Raw genomic sequence first — 24,048 nt, forward strand, 5'->3', positions numbered from 1 at the left:
CCAATTAAATTTCAGCTCATTGCTTACACACTTCAGGTGGGTATTCATCCTCTTGGATATATTTTCGTACTTAAACACATTTCAGGAATTCCCTCATCGGTACTTAACACTCAGGGTCTGTTGGGTAAATTCTGCACTTGAGGTTTTCTCAGTATACTCAAAATAATTTCCCCAGCTGATACATTGTCCCAGAAAAAGTCTTAAAAAACTGAAGTAAATGTGTTTAAAGGATTGTAGTGTAAATCCACATATATCTGGATGGTGCTGTTAATGGAGAATCAGTATCCGGCCTAAAATGTACACTATGATGACAAAACAGCACTTTAATTAACTCTGAAAAGATTTTTGAAAAGTAAAAATCTGGGGATGGATCCCAGAGCATTTTCTAGTCATTAAGTCTCAGCTAGAGTTTGTCAGAAGGCATGTGGAAGACTCTGAAGTTAACTGGAATGTTATTTGGTCTGATCATTGTGACCATCAGACAGCAGGCTAAACCAAACCACATCACAAACCCACGATTCCCTCTGTGAAGCATGATGGTCGCAGCATCATGCTGTGGGGATGTTTCTCTGCATCAGGTCCTGAAAGGCTTGTTAAAATGAATGCAGCAAAATATGGAGAAACCCTGGAGGAGAACCTGGTGCAGTCTGCATGGGAACTGAGACCTGGCAGAAGATTTGTTTTCCAGCAACACAATGATTCTAAGTATGACAAAGTGAATGAGAACATTCCATTTGTCTCTAGCTACATCCTTTATATTTTATAATTTTCTTCATCATCCTTGTTTATCGTTTCTTTAGCCAACTTCCACCTTTAATTTGTATACTTGCAAACACATACTATTCTGGGTTTGTTGGTGTTTAGCATTACATTGTGTTAGTTAGCAGCATTGTCTTGGTTAAAATAAAACTCAGAAAAGTATTGTTTGAGTTGAGGTTTATTGATTCAGCTATGAGTGTCACAAGTTTTATGTTACTAGTGTAGTTAGAGGTTTAGAGAATCAAGCCGGCCTTTCCACAGTACTTACCATGCTTGAGGAGTCAAAAAAGTCTGATTTAATGCGGTAAGACCAACTAAGAGGGGGATTTGGTTTAAGTCTAATAAATTCTGTTGTTTGAGCTGTATGGGTTGGGAATTTGAAGCAATCTAGTAAAGTGGGAGATGTTTTGTTTGAGTATTTATTGGTAAAAGCAGCCGATTATTATAAAGTCTGTGAAAACCTGTGAAGAGATAGTTGTTCCTTAGAGTAGGTTAAAGCTAAATTGATAATTGATCAATGAAGTAGTAACTTAGGGTCAGCTGGTAGACTAGGAAGTGCAGCTGTGGGCACATTGTTGAGTTATAAGTTGTTTTATTTCCCTTTAATTAAGTTATTTTTTGTTGCATATATTTTGGGATATGTGTATCACGGTGGCTCTCCGGTATATAAAATACTGAATTTTGTGACCAGATGAAGCTTTTTGAGCCTGCCTGCCTCCTACTCATTAATTAGTCACTTTGGTCTACTCACCACAACTACGCATACCAGCCAAAGCTCCACAGAAATGGTTTGAAGACAACATCATTGATGTTCTGGAAAGTCAGAGCCCGCAGACCTCAGAACAAATCAGAATTTGTGGTTGGACTTTAAACCTTATTTAACCTTTTTTTTTTTTAAGAAAGATGCCAAGAGATTACAACCTGTCTAGAGAAATGTTTTGAATTCTCACGATTGGAAGATGATGACTGAGGCAAGTTTGAGTTGTCTGTAAAGATTTGACACTGGGGGGAATTTATGCATTACCTCAATCTACAGCATAAAAATGGTGCATATTAGAACCACAACACGTAGAGATATAGTAAGTTGTTTTTAATTATTTAGATTTTAAAAAAATAATTTCCTTTTTTTTTTCTAAATTAAATGGACAACTCAAACTTAATTGTGAAAATAGCACTTAGCAAAATGCTCAAATTTATTTATTTATTTAGCATTATAAGGAATTATGGGATGCTGACACTGGAAGTCTCATTCTTAACATTAGAAACCACGGTGACCTCTACGGATTTTCCCGAGTTACCAGGACCTCGTTTCTGAAAAGGGAACATCGTTTATAAATAAGATCCCATTCACCTCCATTAATTTAAAGGGGAGTCAGAAAGCTCAGAGAAAAGTATCCCAGTATTTAGTCAAATAAAACCAAAACCATCTGCAGGGTTGCACACCAGCAGATTTGTAAGTATTTATCATAATTTGGGTGACCTGACTTTTGAAGACCCCTGGGGTTCCCCTGGGAAACATGTTGAGGTATGTGTTAATAAATGGTAACCTGAGCTATATATCATTGCTCTGTACATTCAGGTCTCTGTCCCATCCTGTCATAATCAATGCAGGAGCTCATGCAAGAGTGATCAGGAAGAAGCAATGAACACAAGTATGCATAACGAATAAGACGGGCCTGGTACGTACATCGTAAATGAAAAACACATTCACACACACACACCTTTCAATATCAGGCTCTGTAGTCTAGAGGTATGCAAACTGTCTTCCCCTGTAGAAATCATACATGAAACCCAAACCTGTCTGCGTGGGAAAGATGTTTAGCCGAGGGGTGGGGGAATTGTGTTAGGTGGGATGTAAAATGCTCTCACATAAAAATGCTCTAAGTTATGTCAGTCACACTGAATAAAGCCACACGACAGACCAGATATCTTTTTCTGTTTATTTCAACACTAACAGTCATGTGAAATATTGTGCTGACTGGAGTCAAAGGTGCAGCCAAAGTGCAGTTTTCTTGCCTCAGAGTTTAGAGCCTTGGAAGCCTGAGGAGCCCAAACTATACCTGATCGAGCAGAATAATTTAGCTACACACGGCTCATTCTGGTATTTGGATACAGCTAACAGCTAATGCCACAGAAACAGCATCATCAGTCTCGTCTAGGTGTTACAAGGTTATTACTTCTCACCATTTTAGAGCTAGACAAAGTCAAACATGTAAAAACTCACATCACAACAGCCTGACAAATATACACAGTGAGTGATTTAATCAAATGATTACCTCAAACTAACGTAGGCTACGAGCGTCTGTACTGTCTGTGGAGTCCCTGGAGTTGAACAGCTGATTTTCAGGATGCAAAAAGTCAACTAGGGCTTAAAATAGTTCCACTTTGTGTTCCAGGAGTTCAGACATGGAGAGACCGTGGGAAGACGGAATGGGGTCATTTCTCCCAAAAGCATCTTAAAAGCCAAAGTTACAGGTGTCTGTGCCAACCCATGGAATCAGGCCTACAACTGCCTTGAGATAAATGGATTTGAGGTTTACAAGTAAACACTTTATATTACATGAGGAGCCAAAAATGTGGACGTGGATTAGGGCCAGCATTAAAAAGTAACTTTAAAGTAAGAAAAAAAAAGTCAGAATGTTAATAAACAGTCAGAATTTCAAGGAAATACCATTCAACTATTTGTTATGGTGGCACTAAAACGTGTAATTTTCCTGGTAAATGTTGAAGTTTTGAACTCTTTTTGTTGTGTTTATTAGTGTAATAATAATAAACAATTTATATCTGACTATTGAAGGTATCTAATGAAGTGTTTGTGTTCCTGGTGCTTTTGTCATTGTATGAACTTCTTCTAATATATCTTGACTTAAACCAGGATTAAACCTAAGCACGGGAGTTTTCCCCGTTCACCCACATTGTTTACGGTTGAGTAAGATGCTTCTGAGGGAAACAAGCCAACATAAACCAAAACCACAGTCAATCCCCAGATATAAAGGGACAATCCACTGATGTTACACACATATTTCAGTTTACTTGCTATGAAGGACGTATGTACCACTGTATTTTTTTTCTGCTGCTCTGAGGGGAGCACTCTAAAGTTTGAATATTTAACCCTCGTGATGTCATCAGAGTTATCTAACAGTTATCTAAACGCCTGTCTTTAGCGGTGCAAATTACTGTTTCTCCAAGAGTTGAATGATAGAGATTGATACCATGCCAGCTATTCATGTATGTGCAGTTTTTATACTTGTCTCTACGTATGATGAATAATGTTCGATCTATTGAGCTCTAGAAGCGTTGGTAGGCTGATTTTGTTATCTTTTGAGAGAGCAAGTCTTTTCAGTCTTTATGCTAAGCTAAGCTTGCAGAATGATGGCCATAGCTTTACATTTACTGTACAAACTGGAGGGATATTGATATATTGAAATATTCATATTATATTCATGTTGATCTTATCATCTAACTCTCAGAATAAAAGTAATTAAGCAAGCTTCCCCAGATTGTTCAGCCAGTGCTTTAAATAACCATGAAACTAATACAGGGGTGTCGTGACACAAACTAGAGTCAAATGTTTTCATATTCATAGAACATGGGGAAATCTGACCATGTACAGGACATAAAGCAGGTGATCCTCCATACAGCTCTAAAACATGACTCAGTAGACAGGATTTTTTTGCTCACGAGACAGACATCACATTTTTACTGAGAACAACAGGTGATCTATCAGCTCTGGTCAGCGGGGAGGACAGGTAGGACATTATTTTTCCATAATCGGAAAGAATTCAGAACACTAAGCAGATTTTGACGATTTTTTTCTATTATTATTTTTGCATGTTTGTGATATCTCCACATTTCGAGCTTTTTCTGCACAGTCTGCCGTGAACCGATCCCACTTTTGCTGTTGCATTTGTTTGTATTTGCAGCTGGTCTGTAAGGGGATGGTGAGCAGACTGTACTTTACTGTGCATTAAGCTACGTTCGATGTTAACCTCAGTAAAGGAAACCATTACTGAGCGCCTTGGAAACAACACTTAATCTTACATTTGAGTCGCCTCAGCAGGTTATCAGACTACTGAAAAAAGCAAGCTGCTATTAACTCTTTGCAAACCTGATTAAGTTCGCCTTAAAGTTAGTTTGAAGACTACATGTTATGGGTGGTTTGCGAGAACACTCTTCTAGACTATTTTTCCCCTAATAAGTGGTACTTTGTTGACTCTCTTCATAAAGGTCAAAGGTCAGCTATGGAGCAGCACAGCCTTTCAACCCTCTAGCTTATTGTGCAATGACTACATGGAATTATTGCTATAGAATGACAGTGTACGTACTGAGAAGAATTTGGAGTACGGAAAACCATCTCCCAGTATTGCCAACACTGATTTCTCTGCCCCTGAGTTTGTGGCTTTTAGTTGCATAAAAGTCCAACATGCTTCCAAACAAAGTGAGTCTATACCAGTGACTCACACACAGGGGGATTATCAGAGTCCTGGCTGTGCATAGAGCTCAGGCCTGTGTCCGAGTCCTCGTCGTTTGTGTTGCAGGACTTGGACAGACCTCTTGCCTGCTCCACCCAGCCGCTGCTTTTATCTGCTGATGCAGAATCAGCCTCAGCACTCACAGCACCCCGCTCTCCTTTACCATCATCACATAGTTTCTTGTTCTCTTGCTCTATCTCCATGGTCTCAACTTTGGCCAGCAGGTCCAGCAGTTCACTCTCCTTGGTCTCCCACAGTGCCAGACTCAGGTCCAAGTCCCCCCTGATGGCATCCAGGTCTGTCTTCAGCCGCAGGCCAATGTACAGACTGGTGTCCAGCTGGGTTTTGATCCTCTCCTCCTCCAGAGCGAGCTCGTTCTCAGACAGACTCTCGGCATCTGGTTCCACAGTAGGATCGGCAGGTATGATGAGGCTCACCTCATCTAACACACTGTCCGTGTCCTTCCCCGCCTCAGCTCCCCTCTCCTCTCGCCTCCGCTTCATCCACCGCCGGTTGAGCTCCTCCTGGATCTCTCCGGTGATGCTCTCTACGAGTGCTTCGCGCTCCGTCAGCTCCTCCTGCAGCCGGACCACCTCCTCACATCTGCGCGCGTACTCCTCAAACTGGGCGAGCGCCTCCGCCGTGCACCGCGCATCCGCTTTGTGCTTACAGTCCGAGGGGGCAGATGCCTCCGATGAGGTGTCCACCATGTATGTGTCCTGCACATAGTTCACCCCGTGTCTCTTGATGCGGTCGAAGTGCACTTTAGCCTCGTAGCGCTCGATCTCGCGGTCCAGTTCTTTGATCCTTTGGATCTGCTGGCGGATGGTGTGGTCCTGGGAGATCACCAGGTGCACCAGCGTCTCCATCTTCTCCACTGAGCTCTTATCTTTAGAAACAGCCTGCTCTTTCTTTTTGTTCATTTTATCCAACTTCCTGAAGGCCTTCCTGACTATGCGTCTCTGTTTCTCCTGTGATAGGTTGGCGGCAGCGGCCGCAGCGGTCCAGCAGGTTCTGGCGGTGCCCTTGAGCATCCCGCCCGGGCCGCCGCTCTCTCGGCTCTGGACCACCCGGGCTTCTGCGCTGCGGGGCCCGTTGTTGGGCAGCGAAGCCTCGTTTTTAACCAGGACGAAGCGGACATTCTCCTGCTCGTCTCCCCAGGCGCTCCACAGCCGGAGGATTTTAGTCTTGTTGGGTAAAATCCTCTCAAAGCCCCTCCATTTCTCCACCACGCAGTAGGATTGGGGAGCACCCGACAGCATCGCAGCTGAGGCGCCCTGCCGCAGGTTCTGGTCGTCCAGCAGAACTTTGACCACGTCGGCGCAGGTGGTTCGCTTCGTGAGCCCGGAGACCAGCTTCTCCTCGCGGCATACCCACACCGAGATCTTCCCTTCCGCCGACTCCATCCCTGACTCAACCCCGAGCAAACACTCTCTTCAGTACAATCACCGAGTCACTCTACGGCAACTTAGAAAGCAAAGCAGATAAAAAAGTTGCCTCTAGATTTCGGCCTGTGTCATAATAATCTCAGGCAAATCGAAAGAAAACATTCCTCCAAAGTCAAAGTCGCTGCGCTCTGACGCTGATTGTTCGGGTGTTAAACAGGCTCAAAAGTCCGAACGTATAACCTCGTTAGATCGTGAAGAACCATCACAGAAAAATTACCTTCATTCATCCTTCCTAGTAATCTGTTCCTGACTGCCTGCCGAGACCTCATCCCTCTCTCCTCGGCAGATTGATCTCAGTCCTGCGCGCAGAGGAGAGGAGGAGAGGTGCGTCCTTGTGCCAGGACAGGCTGCTCTAATGTGTGTGGGACGAAACAGGAGTTGGGACACGCCTCCCTGCCTCTCTCCCTCTCTCAGTCTGTCTCCCTCTCTCTCTCTCACACACGCACACACACACGCACACACCTTCTCTCACTTCTCTGCCAAAGGGAAACGTGGAGTGAGACAAAGTGAAACAAACACGCAGGAGGTTGTTCACCCTGAGCTGAAAGACAAGGTTGTTAATTTTACAGTCAATGATTATTTAAAAAGTTTATGTCTGTTTTCAGTCCCTGTCCTTTATACACGTATAGTAATATTTTACATTCTTTAAAGAGCTTTCTATATAGTCTCTTATGTGTCAAAAAAAACAATAAGGAGTAACATTTGTCTGATTATATGTGGAAATTCCTGCAGATAAGTAGTCTAAGCATGGCATTGGAGAAATCATCTGCAGAGGAAGGAGTTGAATGCAGTTTGTTATTATGTACACATATTCCTACATACATATTCCTAAACACCCAGATCAGGTACAAAGTTAAAATCAATGACAAATTTACTGAGCAGAAATGGTAACATTGTCCCTCCTGGATGGATTACTGAATGGGGCCTACAGGGTTCCACAGGCAGCAGGCCAGTGGGCCAAAGCCTCTGATGTCAAGTAGCTCAGTCAAGAGACACGAAATGACCACAAAGAGATCCACACCAATAAGATAAACATGCATTGTTTGTGGACCCATGCAAAAGAGAAACAAAAAACCACAAATAGACAAACAATGACTAGAAACAATTTAGAAAATTACCACAAATAGACCCAAACAAAGAAAAAGTCAAGAGTCTTTCTATGTCAGTGCCCAGGGGCCCATTTTCTCCTAATCTGAAGTCTACACAACACCATGTTTGACAAATCCTTATTTGCTAACTCACACAGAAGACACAGACAGGTGACAAACAATAATTAAACCTGAACAAATGAGTGGAGATTTTTGTTCCCTGAAGCATTTTACGTAAAACCGATCTGAATTTGTAGCAACAGTTGTACAGTTTGAAACTAGATGTATTTCTTTTCATTTTCTTATCTCCCGCTCAAAAGAGAACTAATGAATCCAGGGTACAAGCCAAGAAGAAGCAAAGAGTCAAGCAAATACCCCTGATGATGCTCTTACTCAGCACTGTTACACTGCAGTATTCATTGTTAGACAGTTTCATTTCCATAATCCCCATGCAGCTGAATGTTTTAGAGATCAGCTGGATTTAACATAAATCAGAAGGAAATCCATCTATTACACCCTGCGTTCATAAGCTGCCCTTTCAACTATTTCAGGGCAGAATATGGAGGATAAAACTCATAAAAGGATTTATCTGTATTAAGACTATTTTGGTGAGTGTGTGTGTATTTGTGTGTGTGTGTGTGTTGATCCCCCACCAGCCACTATTATTCTGTGGACTGCAACCTCAGCTAAGAGCAATACATCATGGCAGGTTGTTGGTAAAAAAAAAAAAAAAAAAAAACAAGTTCAGAAATCCATTTGAGAACGTGGAAACGCACTAACGCACGTGTGTGCGAGTGTCATACAACAGACAGAATTACTCAGAGCAGCACACATGCACACATGCACACACATTCAGACCATGCATTTGATTTGGATAAAGAGGATTGTCACTGCTGCGCCTGGAGTGTGAGATAACACAGAATGTTTTTCTTAACTTTGATCTCATTTCCTGTGACATCATCTGACTGCCCGAGCTTTAGATTTATTGCTGGCAGTGACGTTGTACCACAATGAAGCTCAGACTAATCCAATCATGTACTGTAATAAAACATCAGGCAAATTTCCACTGCTAGAACCTTAAGTGAACTGTGACCCAGAACTACCTGGTGCTTTCCATAACCTGAACTTCTTCTGGTTTTTCCAATGAGTTTCCTCTCTTCTACTCTGTGTTTAGCTTCTGTTTATATCAATGGGTATGTGCTTTAACACAGCTGAGAGGTACCGGCTCTCATATTTAACCAATGGCAGTTGACAGCTTAACAAGCCTCCTGTACGTTCTTGGACCTTGATTTAGTACTACATCCAGAGGGCTGCTGAAATTTAGCTCCCAGGACTTGTCTTCAAAGCAGACTGAGGGCACTGGAAACAAAAGCAGAAAGTCACTTCCAGCACATATACCTGCCTTTCCGCCATAAGAACTGGGGGTTAAATTTAGTTCTGAGGCTGGATCTAACCTGCCATAGCCCATTCAGAACGTAGTAGTTGCTGAGGGTCTAGGAACTATCTGGGTACTGCATTGCTGAATGTTGTGGATACCATTTTACAGAATTTCATACACCCATTTTGTTTTGTTTGTTTGTTAGTTTTTTAGAAAAACTGTCTAAAAATTAGACTGACCATCATGTTTTTGATATGGTTAGGTTCTTTGGCCCTGCTGTGGAACGACAAACCCCAGTTCTCTCCATGACTTGTACTACTTGTTCCTGGACTTCAGTTCCTGAGATAGAAAAGTACCAGAAACTTTCTGTAATAATGTGAAGTCACACAGAAAAGTTTTATTGGTATTTGCGGATTCAAAAAAAAGTTTTCTAGATGAGCCTGGTTATAGATGATGTCTCTATACCTGATGTATAAAATACAAAATGCCAGAATCTTTTTGGCTCTCACTACAATTCATTTCAGTAATCCTTTGTGATCCTATTTTGTGTTATTGAAAAAAAATAAGCAGTTTAATAATATTACATAATATATAACATCAATAGTAGGGGTGTTAATTTAAATACTGGTATGAATTGATGGTTTAGGTTCATAATGTAGCGCTGCAGTGGGGCTTCAGATTGAATTCTTTGAATATTGCTCTCTCTAGTGTTCAAAAAAGATACTACACATTGCAAAAGCATGTCTTGTTTCTGCACAATATTCAAAGGTAAAAGTTTAAATCCAATTCTCAACACCTCAAGTTCTACATTTAAAGTAAACTTTGAAGTAAAACATGCAACGGTGGTAAGTAGTTAATTACATTACCTCAAAGGAGGCAGTCTTACTAATACTTTGTAGTCTTAATTGGAGGTACTTGTATTTTACTGGAATGTTTGCATTTTATGTTACTTTTTCTTCACTACAGTCCAGAGGTATATAATATATTGTACTTTTAAACTAGAAAATAAATGATAATGGATGAAGCAATTGTCAGTAAATAAAATGGTTCAAATCAGCTCCACCATTACCAGGTGGCATTTTTTATAGTAACACATTTGTCTTCTTTGATTCGATACTATCACATTTTATGACTTATAACACAACTAGAACTAGACTTGGAAATTTATTTTCAGAGTGCTAGTACTTTTATAATTATCGCATTTACATATTTCTTAAATTTATGTTATTGATTAGAAGTGGTACTTTAATTTGTAGTGGAATATTTTTAGAGAACGTATTGACTTTGTGTGTTTTTACTAGCTTTGAAAATGGGTTACACTTGTGGATGGATTACTGAACAGGCCCACAGGCACAGTTTCAGGGGCCTGAGAGGTCAGGGGGCCATGATCCAGAGCCTGTTCCCTGTTTAAAAGAGTTCAATTAAAAGACTTACACAGTGATGATAAATGATTCAAAAATAATTTAAATAGGTCTAAAATGTCCAAAGTACAAACAAAATGACCAAAATCAGATACAAAACATATGGAAATATTTAATATTGCATGACTAAAATAATAACAAATACACAAAAATCACACAAACACTCACACACCGATGGGGGAGCTGCTATGCAGCTGGCCAACGCTAACCGGGAGCAACTAAGTTGGGTGCTCTGATGTTCTAGTGTCACAACACTGTGGATTCTATCAACTAGTGCATCCTCAACTTGGTATTCAATTGAGTGAACCTGAGGCGTCACTGAAGTTGTCAGTGACGCCTCAGGTTCACAAGTGAATCAAATCCGTGTTTCTCCCATTTCTTAATGATGGATTTAACTGTACTCCAGGATATTCAGTGACATGAGTGTTCTTTCTTTGTGTAGTTTTTGGTCAGGATACTGATTCACCTGTCACCTGTGGACCTTCCAGATAAATGTGTGTATAATAACAGGTGATTGTGTATAGTACAGTGCTGATACGTTTGCTAAAGCCAAATGAATAAGGATATTGTCAATTCAGATTTAAGTCTAAGGACATTATTGTTCATGGTGTATGAACGAATGAAGACAAAAGCCCAGAGCACAGTTTGGAACAGACCATTTATTTAAACTGAATAGCATATGCGTACAAAGTCTCTACAAAGCTAGAAAATATCTAACATACTTTTAGCCATGAGGGGAAAAAGTTACAAAGCAAAGATCAGACCCTGTGCAGCACCAATAGACACACATTACTAGCTTCTGGATTTTTTTTCCTAAATGTATTCTCTTCTTCACAAAATAGGATAAACATTAGAATATCAAAGATATACACAACATCTGTAATAAACGTTATTATCACTTTTATACAAAGCACCTTATCAAAAACCCTCAGTGCACACACAGATGTGCTGCACGTGCACCGGAGCAAAAAGATTCAAGGCCATTTTGGAATCGATTACAGACAGGATTTCTGTGCCCCGTGTGGTTCGGAAAAGAAGATAAAAACACCCAACTTGCACAAAGAGACAACATTAACAACACAGACAACAATGATTCAGAAACTCAACAGTTCACTGAGGTTTGGAGCCTTTCCATTGACCTTTAGGCATCGTGTGCACACTTCTTTCTGTAGTGTGAGCACAGGTGATTAATATGAGAGGACATCTACAGCTGAGTTTAACAAACAAGGAATTGGAATAAATCACAGTTTGCAGTGGCCTCTTTATATGGGGCTTCCTCAGTCTTACAAACAAGGTGGTAAGAGGTGTCCATATATGGTGGGAAAGGTATAAATGTTTTTTAACATTTTAACTTTCTGTTTATTATTATTTGTGTTTGTATTTATTCAATTACATTTATACAGTTTTACAATTTAGCCCAGATACTACAAATGTCTCTAGCTTGTAATAAATTTTCCTATGTATTTAATGTCACGCAGTGACTGTCTTTGGTAAGCAGGTGGTAAATAATATCCAAACAGAGGGTCATTATTGCAAAATCAGCCCCTGAAACTGTGTGCTGGATTCTCAGGTACATGTTGCTACTCTGGTGTGAAGGCAGAACTAACTGCTGCTTGGATGTAGAGACAAAACTCCAGGGAAAGTTGAAGGCCTGTGACTATGACTCAGCAGTGTGTTGGTGGGTGACAGGTGGCCGTAACCCTCAGAGACACCCACAGGAGTCAAAAAAGACTCAAAATATGCTGGGTTTGGACAATGACAAATGCTCTGAATCAGATCTGAGTCACTGCTCATCAGGACTAAATTAAATATTCAACAGTTGGTCAGTCCTGAGTAAAGATGGTTCCTTTCAGGTTGGGTAAAAAAGTAAAAGTTGCTCTAATCTGGGTCTTTTGGACAGCACATAGCATCCCAGTTGGTCACACTTGGAACATAGCCTTGTGAGTCATGAAATTTGCTGTTAAACATCCTCAATTCCTTAGAAGGAATTCATTATTATAGCACATGAAAATCTCCTGGCCTCATACATTAATGTGCAGTGGCGGCTGGAATTATTCTCAATTTAGTTTAGTAGCGACAGTTTCACGAGGTAAATCAACTTAGAAAATTCATAGCACTATTATACTTGTACAATAAATAGGTACAGCCAGGAGACTGTTAGCAAAGGTAAAATTGCACCTCTTAAATCCACTTTTATATATGTATATTGTGTCTGACCTGTGTATACAAACATGAAAACCAACAAAGGTGGTTTATTGGGTTATGTGCTAGATTATTTCTGGACCGGGCAAAGTTTTTCCACCAAATACAGTTCACTTTTTGTTTTTTGGCAAAAGGAAAATGCAAATCAATGTAGATTTCCATCCCAACAGTTAAATATTAGGAGCTGGTTCATTATTGATTACTGTCAGACAGAACCATGCTAGCTGCCAGCTACGCTAAGCTAACCATCTCCTGAATGTAGCTTTATATCTGCTTTTTAAGCATTAGAGTGGCATTATCAGCATATAGCTTTATTTCCCAAAATGCATAACTATTTATATACAGTTGGGGGCAAATCTTTGCATCCTCTTACTTTGAAATGGCAAAAAGAGTCAAAAACATTTTTTCTTGAACATAATATTTAAACACATTCAAACATAAATATTAATAACTATTATCTTGATGAAATTATGCTGTGTTTATGTTGATGAAAAATAACAGGATGCAAACTTTTCCACCTAACTGTAAAGTGTATAAATGGGTTAGGGTCAATTCTAGATGCGTTCTATGTTTGATATTGGCCAGATACTGTATCAATACATTATTTATTATTTTCAGCAGAGATGTGACAATACAAGTTAATGGTGATGTATAGTTGGAACTAGTTCACATAAAGGTATATTATGAATGAGGCCCTTTTGTGTACAAACTGTCACAAATACATGTACACAACAATGTAAATACATGTAAATCCTGTTATTACATACAAAGTGAATGTACTGTGTCTCTGTGATATCATGTGGGACATAAAAACAAGATCCTTTAGAACTGTCCAATATTGACTGTGTACAAATTATAACAAGAAACAGTCATTTAATATACAATTTGGATAATTAGCCCTCAGATGCTGAGCAGTAGAGCATGTGATACCTAATTATGTGTTCCTCTTATTGAAATGCATTTCTGCATTTCTGTCATCAGGACTCTTGTGAAACTACTTCAGTTTCCAACCAAAAGGCACTTCATGCCGCTGAGCATGACATGGACGAACCTGCTACAGTACACTTCCACAGTTTTTGGTTTGTTTCATAAATGACATTTGTTCTGACAAAATATTAACACACCTGGGAAAAAAAACTCAGCCCAGGACTAATTAAAGGGAACTGTGTCTTAGACCACAGGTGCCGAGGCTTCTGCTCTGGGCAATTTTCACTTTATACATGGGCATATTAAGATTTCAGGCTTGAACAATTTGTCAGTATGGACATGTTAAAGCTCGTGTTAGCTGGTATATGAACACTAAAGGAAGCTAAACTTAGTTTTTAACCTCATAAAAAAATTATGTTTCTTTTAACTGTTTAACCCTTTCCTTCCCTCGGACACCATGAATCATTGTTGTATAGTTTGTAAGATTCACAGTGCTTTCTGTTGGATATATATTTATAATCCTCTAGATTTTCAATCAATCTAAACCAGTCTTTGATGCTTTTATGGAGCCATTTTTACCACTCAATGTTTACATTCTGAAAAAAGCTCCTATATACTGTGTTTCTATGCAGGATTCAAACAGCCTCACAAGAAATCCAGTGTAACTGTCTGTAATTTTATTTCACTGATTTTATCTTTTTATATTCTCCAAGGGCTGGATCACAGCTGTGTAAAATTACTGGTGATGCTAAACACAAAAGTTGTTTTTATTGTGAAAGTGTCACAGGAAACATCCTGCATTTCTCACCAAACCTTTATGGTTAGACCGTTAACATGGTCTTCGGTCATTTATTTCTATGTAGTTGAAAAGTCACCTGTTGCACAAAAAGGTTACCTGAATTATTCAATTTCATTTATATTTTCTTATTAACATACATTTTAGATAATGTTCCTGGAATTAAAATATAGTCTATATGCTACTATCAATAAACAATTTCCCAAAGTTTAGAAGTTAATATTTTTTTAAAGAAAACATAGAAAAAGGTAAAATTTTGATTTTTTTTTCTTTGGGACAAACCTTTTATTTTGTGCAAGAATGCAGCTCACACAATTTGCAGTGGCTATCTGTACAAATCCACCTCTACACTGTACTATATGATAACGCAGTAGTGTTATTTCCTTGTCTGAGTATTGGTGATACACAGGGTCTGACCACCAGTGTCTGCCAGTATCGTGGCAGGTAAAACACACACTTATGTCACAGGGGGGAGAAAATTGTAAGACTTTCTTTTGTTGTTTTCTAACCCTGGGTAGAATTTCCCAAAAGCACATGACAGAAATCCAAATTTTATTCCATTCCGTACAACAGCAACATAGAAATTTACTGGGAGAAAGTGGGCAGGAAACCAATTAGTAGAAGATGTGATATCTCCCGGTGAGTCAGGCTGTTCTTGAGAAACCACCCAGGTCAGTTCTGATGTGTTTCTCTGGCCGCACTGCCACTGTGCTGGTTACAACTAATGAGCAGCTCATATTCTGCTTGGAGTTAATATCTAGTGGTGAAATGCTCCTGTTAGGAAGGATTCGGCAGTGTACTGTGCCATATTTGATGTTAATGGTTTTGTTTTTTTCTTGAGCAGCAGTGAGGATGCAGTCCTTTTCTTTCTTTGCTAACTAGAAGTTGCTTGGCTGAAAGACACTTTTGTAGAATTCAGTTTTTGTCACCATTATTTACCAAACAAAGGCCATATGTGTGTGTATTTGTGTGTGTGTGTATATATATAGATATATATATATATATCTATATATATCAGAGTGTCGGTGTGTTGGTGTGTGTCGGTGTTATTCCTTGACGAGTCGATAGATGTGGTGCTGTGCTCCGTGTTCATTGTTGGACACCTCAAACACACATGCCATACAAAGCAATGTCTCCTGAGTGTCTCTGTTGCTCACAACCTGTACACAATACATACACACACACAGAGAAGGAAAAGAAGGATACAAACAGTCAGGTGTAATACTGTTTTCTACAATACTGCTTATACAAACCCCTTTACCATAGTAGCTGTAACTTTTTCTAAAATATATTAAAGATATAATCTGTTACATGTCAGTTCTTTTGATATTTTGTCTGACAAAAGTACAAAGAAGTGTGATGCCCAAGAACACTCAAAAAAGTATGAATAGGGGCTAAATAAGACTAATAAAATTATAAAATATTGTAGTAACATAGTCCTTGATGATTCTAAAATATTTTTCAATGCAAAATTACTTCATCCATAGTATCGCGAAAAGATTCAGGGACTCATGGAAAATCTAAGCGCAAAGACTGGTTAAAGAGGTGCCATAGTACCAATAAGATTAAAGCAACATGAGCTTGGGACTAATTAGGAAAACTATTATCACCTAACACAGTCCACCACTGCATTCAGAAATGCATCCTATAACTCTATTATGCAAGGAGGAAGCAGTAAATCAATTTTGCGCAGAAACGCTGACATGACCTTTGGGTCTGAGGTCATGTCAGATGGACTGTAAGACAATGGATATGTTCTGTGGTCAGATGAGTCCATGAGACAAGAGAAGACGACCGCAACCACAGACTGTTGAGCAGCTGAAGTCTTGTAACCAGCAAAAATTGGCACATTTTCTACTTGCAACAACTGCGACAATTAATATGACTAGTTCCCTAATGATTAAAAGTAAAAATAATACAGGTTTACATGCTTTCTAATGTGCATGCCCCCATATACACACTTGTGTCCTTACCAGCAGTATAGTGAAGTTCTCCAGCACACTGTTCATCATGTATTTCTCCGGCAGGTGTTTGAGTTTGTGGATGAAGTTTATCATGTATTCACACATAGGAGAGCGGCTGATTCTGTAGACAAAACGCCCGTTTTCAAACCTTGCATACTCCGTCTGAGAGAGAGGGAGACAGAAGGAGGACACAAATTTAACATAGAAAAATTAGCTTTCTACTCATGGTGTCAACCTGTAAAAACAGCTGTATCAATGTCCTCTGTGTCTCTGAAAGAGCTTTGTCAAGTATCGGGATATATGTGATGTCATCAGCCGTTACATATCTGCACATTTCTAACAATAACCCTGAATCTCAAAGTATAAGAATTGAGTTTGCACAGTGTGGGATTTTTCAACAAGAGGAGAAAAAAAGTTTAACAAGTGCCTGCATCTGATTTCAAGCACCTAGTGGTTCAAAATCAAACCATCCTCACCTCCACCTTTTCGACCACCTGCTTGCCGAAGGAGCACACTTTGGTGGAGCAGGTGATGGTCATGTTCTCTGAGCTCTCGTACTGGCTGGTCACGCCATAGAAGGCCGCTGGGTCATCTTGCATGTTGTAATTCAGGTCCGCCTGGCAACCACAAAGCAAACACATTAAGATTGAGAGTAATGTTAAGATTATAAATGACCACTGAAGAATGTTAATGTGGGGTTTAATCAGCTATAAACTGAAGCTGAATGAGAAGAAGCACTGACTGCTTTGTGAAATATATGGTAGCAAACTACACCCTCTGGTGGCAGCTCAGTCACTGAGTCTGAGGCTCAGAAACCCCCTTTTTATACAGCTATAACTGAGAGAAGTGAAAAATGTCCTTTTGGCTTATCCGTGAGTTCAGGGTCGCCAAGTTTTAGTGGCACTACTTTTTACTTTCTACTGGTCAGGGCTGTGGATATGTTTATAGTTTTTAGCCCATTTGTACTTTTAAAGAGGCTTCAACAAAGCTTTCAGGTTTTTAAAAAGATCTTATTACACTTTCTGATGTTTTATGTTTCTATGGTCTTTTTTTCCACTGTTCGTTGAATTGATATGATTTTTAAGTTGAAGTATTTTTTTCAGGCCAGCACCTTTAACTGCAAATATTTTGTGCATCACTTCACGCAAATTTTCCAATTTGATGCCTGACATATTTGTGAAAATATATTTCTATGAATTTCTACTGTCAGTGCACTGTGTGACATGAGCCATCCATATCATCCATTTTATAGGGGAGGAAGCAGAGATTTCAGAAGGAGATATCGCACAGCCCGGGTAAATAAAAGCAAGTATCTGTTTGCACCAAAACTTAGAGAGCATATGCTGGCTCCTGCTTTTATGTAACTTTTATAGAAATACTTATAGAAAAAGTGAAAACAAAACAAATGATGACAAACTAATTTGGTTTCTAAAAATACTAGAGCTGGATAGCACAGGATGGAAACAAAAGTGTTGTGGAAGTTTATTATGTTGAAGTTGAAGCTGGAAAATGTTTAATCACAACAGTGAACAGAACATGCTGCACCTGGATTACAGCCTGAGAGAAGAGCAGAAGGATTTGTACTATTTGTAATGAGTTCTCTAAGGAGCACTGGGTGTCTCGGGGCTGAGAACACACACACACACACACACACACACACACACACACAAACACACACACACCATATGCTAAATCACCCACATATACATTAATTCACGTACCCACACAAACATCAAACTGTGCTTTACTAAAGCAGCAGATTATCAGAAAAATACTTCATTGTGGTAGATCAGAGAGCTTTTTAATTAAATTCCAAGGGCACACACACACACACACACACATACACACACACGATTTGTTTTCATGCTGTGAGTACACCTCATCACTTTTACCATATACTGAACCCACTCGACAGGCCTGCAGGTCTCTGTCTTCCTGTATCATCCCTCTGTGTGATAACTTCACAGCTTCATTTAAATTGATCCTGTCCACATCAGGCAGATTGAACAACGAAATGCTGACTACTGAGCCTGCCTCCAAATTGGGTGACCATGTGCATTTAAAGAGGCTGTAGGGTCTTTTTTTAAGACCATGCAGCCTTTTGTTATCCCTTCCAGGACAAAAACCACAAGAGTGAAATGTAAAGAATAGATTAAGATGTCTAACTAACTTTGGGGTTACTTTTAAAATTCTGTAAGTAATAAATTAAATCCACATTTGAAAATAGAAACACTCATAATCTTTAAACAAGTTATTATGCAGCCACCAAGTGCAGATTTAAAACTACAATATGCAATTTAAGCAAGCTCTGGTATGACACTTGCAGGATGAGTCTGCTCAAAAATGTTTAAAACCAAATATCTCTGCACCTTTTCACATGACAAATTACTTTTTTGTAAACACTTACATACTTACATACATACATAAATCAGTGTTTGCTGCACTGTGGTGGAAAAGAAAACAATCAATGTGTAATATCATTTTCCTAGGATTTCTGAATGTCCTTTGGTGTAGCCTTCTGCAGCACTAACAGTAAAGTGACACACACACACACACACACACAGATGGAGACAGAGCAACCCGTGAGTCAGGAGGTGAGCAGGTGTTCAAACAAAGCGACTGTGCTTTCATCAGCCCACCACCTCCATTTCCCAGGTGGAAGGACAGAACACACACAGACACACACACACACCTGTAAATACAGGGAAAGACACTGAGCACTGAGTGCAAAAACTAGAAAGGTATGTCCTAACACTGCTCACAAAAAGACTTTTATTAAAATAAAGTAACACTTTTTTAGGTTCCATATTTTCCAGATCATTTCCTGCTAATTTTACTCACACTTTTCTAATGATTGGTTGCTATTTAGCCTTTAATTAGCAGAATTTTAATGAATAAAACCCACTTCATGCTATAAACTTTACCTACTCAGCAGCAACACAAACTGGAATAGGGAAACAATGTCTCTAAGTGTAGCACACTTTTTTATCACATGAAGAACTATTGTTTGTCATTCTTTAAATCTCTAATGAGAACTGATGTATGAACTATTGTCACTCGCCTACTACCTTACAGGTCCTTTTATCTGACCTTAATTACTTCAGATGGATGTCGAAGCTGGTGTCGCGGAGAAATCTGTTGAAAACAAACTCTCAAGTGAAGAGAAAAGTGTCTGTTTACCCAGAACTTGATCAGGTAGAAAGCGTTTTGTGGGCCCTTGCTGAACAGATCCTTGAGGCCGCCCTTCTTCTCTGGGAACTTGTCATAGATCTGTCTGATGTCCACACACTCCAGCAGGGGGTCGCTGTAGCTCGGGCTGGTCTGGCTGATGTGCACGAACAGGTGCTTGTTGTACTGAGAGGAGAAAAAACAGAATCAAATTGGAGGCAGTAAAAGTGCTGCTGAATTGACAAAGTGGTACAACAGCAAAAGACAGACTGACAGCACCAATTGATTTCTGTTGATAATCCTTTCAACGTTAAGATCAACTCCGAATTCCAGGACCAGCATCTCTTAGTATGTTTCCAATTTTTCCAAGCTTAGTAATGGCCTCTATTTCTCAGTTCTAGAGACATACAGCAGATGTTGGTCTACATAAATTGAATGAGGTTAAAAAAGGTAACTTTAATCATAAGTTAACTGTTGTATAATTGTACTAAATAAGAGCTAAATAAATGGTTGTGTCCTATAAAAATGGCTAAAAGGTTAATATTCCTGCCCAGATAGTTATTTTATTATAAAAAATTACAATAAATGAGGATGCTCCAAAACAGAAATAAGTTAAATTCTCTGGTTATTCAGCTTGATCAAAATCATATCTCTGCACTGCTCCTAGTGCTGGGCCATGAGTCTGGCTCGAGGGAAACGTCAAAATCCTGTGTCTCACATTAGGATATTAAAAACATTTGGAAGAAAGTAACTAATAGCAGCTTTAAGGAGACTTTTCACAACCTTAATAAAAGGCAGTGTCAAACTACTGCATGCTTTACTTTATCCTTTTCATGCAGAAACAAGCCTGAGATATTATGTTGATCACCAATACAGTTCAGTATCCTGTAAATCCCAATAAATATAAATATTATTAAGTTATTTTCCAAAATTTGTTAAACCCTATTTGCTCAGGATCTTTGGATCTCAGGAATTTGTCTACCAAGACAATAAAATGGAAAATGTTCATTCCTGTTTAATGGTTTTGGCATTTCCTGCTCCATGTTATTTACAATCAGGTAAATTAGGTGAAGAAATGTGAAGCCTCGTGACAACAGAATCTATTTCAATGTCACTGTACAACAGTTTTTTTTTACTGTCCAAACAGAAAGCAACAAGATGAATGCCAGCTGTCTATGAGTTCAAGGTAGAAAAATGACATTTGGTCCATAGTGTGGCAGGATGACAGATAGACTGAGCAGACTGAGAGATAGAGCAACAAAGGTTGTTCATACTAGGAGACACACAAAGGCTTTAATCCTGCTCTCTGCAGGGGGGGTTATCTGTCATCTCTGTTTATGGGACAATAGGGAGTGCTTATTGTAGACTGATGCTGTATGTGTTTGTGTGTGTGTGTGTGTGTGTGTGTGTGTGCGTGCGTGTATGTGAGAGAGAAAGAAACTCACTGCCTCCTGGTCCCTCTGTGTCTCCAGGAAGGATGAAAACTCCACCAGTCGTAGTTTGGTGGTGCCGATGGAGCGACCCTGCCACGCCGGCTCTCTGTGAGTTTGGGCTGGAGTGGGAGGCTCGTAGCCTACACAACAACACATGCACACACGCGCCGATTGTGTTTAACCTCGCTTCACTGCTGTCATCGTACACAATTGTGCTTTTTAACAGGGTTAGGAGTAATGCTAGCATTATTCTTTGCTGCAAACGTGTACAATTTATGCCATTACTGGAGTGTGGTGGACAAAGCCTGACAGAAGTGAGGGTGCAGCACTGAAAAGCAGTTAACAAAAGCAGATATAAAGTGATGACAATAATGAAGACAGTGAAATCCCACAGGGGATAACTCAAAACTCATACCCTCCCTCTACAAAAGCCTCTTTCCTCTCGTCATTTAGCCTCATAAAATTCTCATGCACTTTAAGTAAAATTTTCAACGAGGGACATTGATAGGTAGTTCAAAACCATTATAAAATATCAACCTCTTTGTGCACATATGACAGCATATATATATTTTGCTTGCTCTAAAAGTTCTCTTAATGTGGGGAGATGCTGTTGTTGTAACCAATCAGACACTTAATTGTTTCAACTTGACTGGGAAGTTCTGCTGCATTCTTATTTATTTTAACTTCACAATTACTAATGTGCAGGCACATGCTATAATTACCTTAATTTCTCAAAGTTGCATATTGTAGCTTTAATTTAAGTTGTCGGCTCTCTTACAACAATCAACGGCTGGCTGGACGCATGGTGTAAAATGTGTACTATAGTCTGAAAGAAGCAGTAAGTTAGCCCACTAATGTGAACACACATCTTCGCACTAGAATAAGCTACTAAGCCTGCAGCTTGCCAGCATCAGTGCTGTTCATGCTATTTCAACATCTTGTGAGTCATTTACAGCTAATGCACGCTCAGTGGTGTTTGCCTCGTACACCAGAAAGCTTTAGTTCCAGCTTTAGTCATGTCTTTAATGGGATCAGTGTGAAAATTCACATCAACGGGTAGTATGCACGTGGCTGTGAGGAAGTGCTGTCTCTTAGCCAAAATTCAGGTTCCCTAGAAAATGTGTAATATGTTTGTTTATGTAAAAAACATTTCAACAAGTAAATCAACATTTTTAAACTTGAACGTTTTGAGAGACAAAGACAAATATACTTATTATAATAAATATTTAATTAGAAGATTGACATCTGCAGCTCTCATATTGACCTTTTCACAAGACAAACTTCAAACTTCAACCCACAGAGACTCAAATGGCAGCAGAGAGGACCACCTGTCCACCTTGTAGAAAAGAGATAATTGCACTGAGGTCCCTCTCACCTGAGATTGTGGTGGTCCCTGCTGTCTGCACAGAGTAGGCTTGCTGAGAGAACGGCTTGATACTGAAAGCACAAAAAGGGCACAGACAGGTAGGAGAGCATTAAAAAGACCCAAAAGAAGAAGAGACACAGTAGGACCAGTCACACTGTACTTACATTATACAGAAAGGAAATGTGTTCTGTGTTGGATATGAACAGTAACGAGAGCACAGAGGTCAAGAGCTTCTCTGAGTTCAGTAAAAGCTATACCAGCCCCATTTACTACCATTATCATCATCACACGGTCATGTAACAGCAGATGGCAATGAAACGAGCAGGGTGGGAACTTGTAACACAATCATTACCACCAGCCACTGTCTGTACGAACAGAAACTAATGTGAGACATGAAAACAGCTGTACAGCAGGTTTTTCAATCCAAGTTCACCAGGTTGGAAACTGCATGTGGTACTCGTTTAGATCACAGAATCAGTCAGTACAGTGTCTGCCAAGATGAGGGAAAGCTGATCAATCATGTGAGTCATCACATCAATGGTTGTTATATTAACAGACAAGACATTTTTAAGTTTATTTAATCACTTGCATTGCATACTTAGGCTTTAATATTGTTTTCTGCTGGTCTGACTCACGATCTTTAGTTTTAAGAGGCAAATTTAACATGCAGGCAGAACTGGGGACATCACCTTAAATTGTTCCAAACATTGTTCTTTCTCTTCCCAGGATTCAATTCAAATGGAATTTTATTAATATAGCCTCAAATCACATTTACACAATTAAGTCATTTGGCACATGCTTTTATCCAAACAAAAGCAGTCAGTTGGAATTCACCATTTTGCCCAAGGAAACTTTAACAAGCTGCCATTCTTTACCAGATTTTTTGACGAGAAAGTTTCGATCAGAAAGTCCCTGGTACTTTCAAAGTTGCCTAATCAGCTAAAATTCAGCACTACAGGCCACAACCTGAAAGTTCCTAACCCTTCAGAAAGTTGTACTCCCAGAATAACAGGTGCAATGGGCATCTTACAAGATCAGACTTAGGTGAGACAGCACAAGTCTCACCTGAATGCAGTCATGTTACTGTTTCTGAGGTGTAGAAACCAAAGGGAAAACCCCAAAGAATCCTAAAGTCACTGTCAAAGGGGAAACATGTCACGCCAACATGAACACCGAGGGAAACACCAAACACACAAGCAACGCTGAGTCAAAGAGGATTCACTTGAGACAATTCATCAGACTTCACAAATCCCTCCCTGGAGTCACAAAAGGCTTTATACTATTTTTTCCCACAGACACAGTCGTAGCCTAATGAGAAAGACCTGTGAACAGATTTTAGTGTGTACAACTGAAGGAGTTCCTCTTTAAGGTGTCAAGCATCGACAAATCGTTTCTTATATAAAAATAAATGTGCACCTAGAAAGTGTGTGTGTGTGTGTGTGTGCCAGCCATAATTGTGTAGGGTGTAAGGTTGCAATTGTTGTTCAGGTTTGTTTTAAAGTAATAAAATGTAGAATGTGAGTTGACTTACTCTTCTGTGTTGGAGCTGGACTGTCCTCCAGGAATCATCCCCTGCCACAGCTGAACATAAACACAGACATTAACACACTGAAGTGAGGCATGAAT

At 39.6% G+C, this 24,048-nt stretch overlaps 2 protein-coding genes across 3 annotated transcripts in view; both read right to left on the minus strand.

Moving 5' to 3' along the window:
• Nucleotides 1-3,368: 3,368 nt before the first annotated feature.
• On the minus strand, nucleotides 3,369-7,049 carry rassf10a (Ras association domain family member 10a). The gene has a single exon (XM_067502326.1). It carries the CDS (start codon nucleotides 6,635-6,637, stop codon nucleotides 5,204-5,206), a length of 1,434 nt encoding a protein of 477 aa, XP_067358427.1. The 5' UTR covers nucleotides 6,638-7,049; the 3' UTR covers nucleotides 3,369-5,203.
• Nucleotides 7,050-12,880: 5,831 nt separating this feature from the next.
• tead1a (TEA domain family member 1a) overlaps nucleotides 12,881-24,048 on the minus strand; it is a 41,339-nt gene continuing 30,171 nt past the window's right edge. For both annotated transcript variants that reach the window (XM_067502005.1, XM_067502004.1), the window contains 7 exons: nucleotides 23,954-24,003; nucleotides 22,432-22,493; nucleotides 21,069-21,196; nucleotides 19,636-19,809; nucleotides 16,932-17,072; nucleotides 16,465-16,617; nucleotides 12,881-15,651 (listed from right to left, as the gene is read on the minus strand). In XM_067502005.1, coding sequence (XP_067358106.1) covers nucleotides 15,538-15,651; nucleotides 16,465-16,617; nucleotides 16,932-17,072; nucleotides 19,636-19,809; nucleotides 21,069-21,196; nucleotides 22,432-22,493; nucleotides 23,954-24,003 — 822 coding nt within the window. In that variant the 3' untranslated portion in view covers nucleotides 12,881-15,537. The remainder of the gene's footprint in view (nucleotides 15,652-16,464; nucleotides 16,618-16,931; nucleotides 17,073-19,635; nucleotides 19,810-21,068; nucleotides 21,197-22,431; nucleotides 22,494-23,953; nucleotides 24,004-24,048) is intronic.

The sequence above is a fragment of the Channa argus genome, chromosome 4 (genome assembly GCF_033026475.1).
Source record: "Channa argus isolate prfri chromosome 4, Channa argus male v1.0, whole genome shotgun sequence".
Taxonomy (NCBI): Eukaryota; Metazoa; Chordata; class Actinopteri; order Anabantiformes; family Channidae; genus Channa; species Channa argus.

Excerpts from the sequence above, each read along its gene's own strand:
- rassf10a (XM_067502326.1), bottom strand. The coding sequence starts at position 6,637 with ATGGAGTCGGCGGAAGGGAAGATCTCGGTGTGGGTATGCCGCGAGGAG.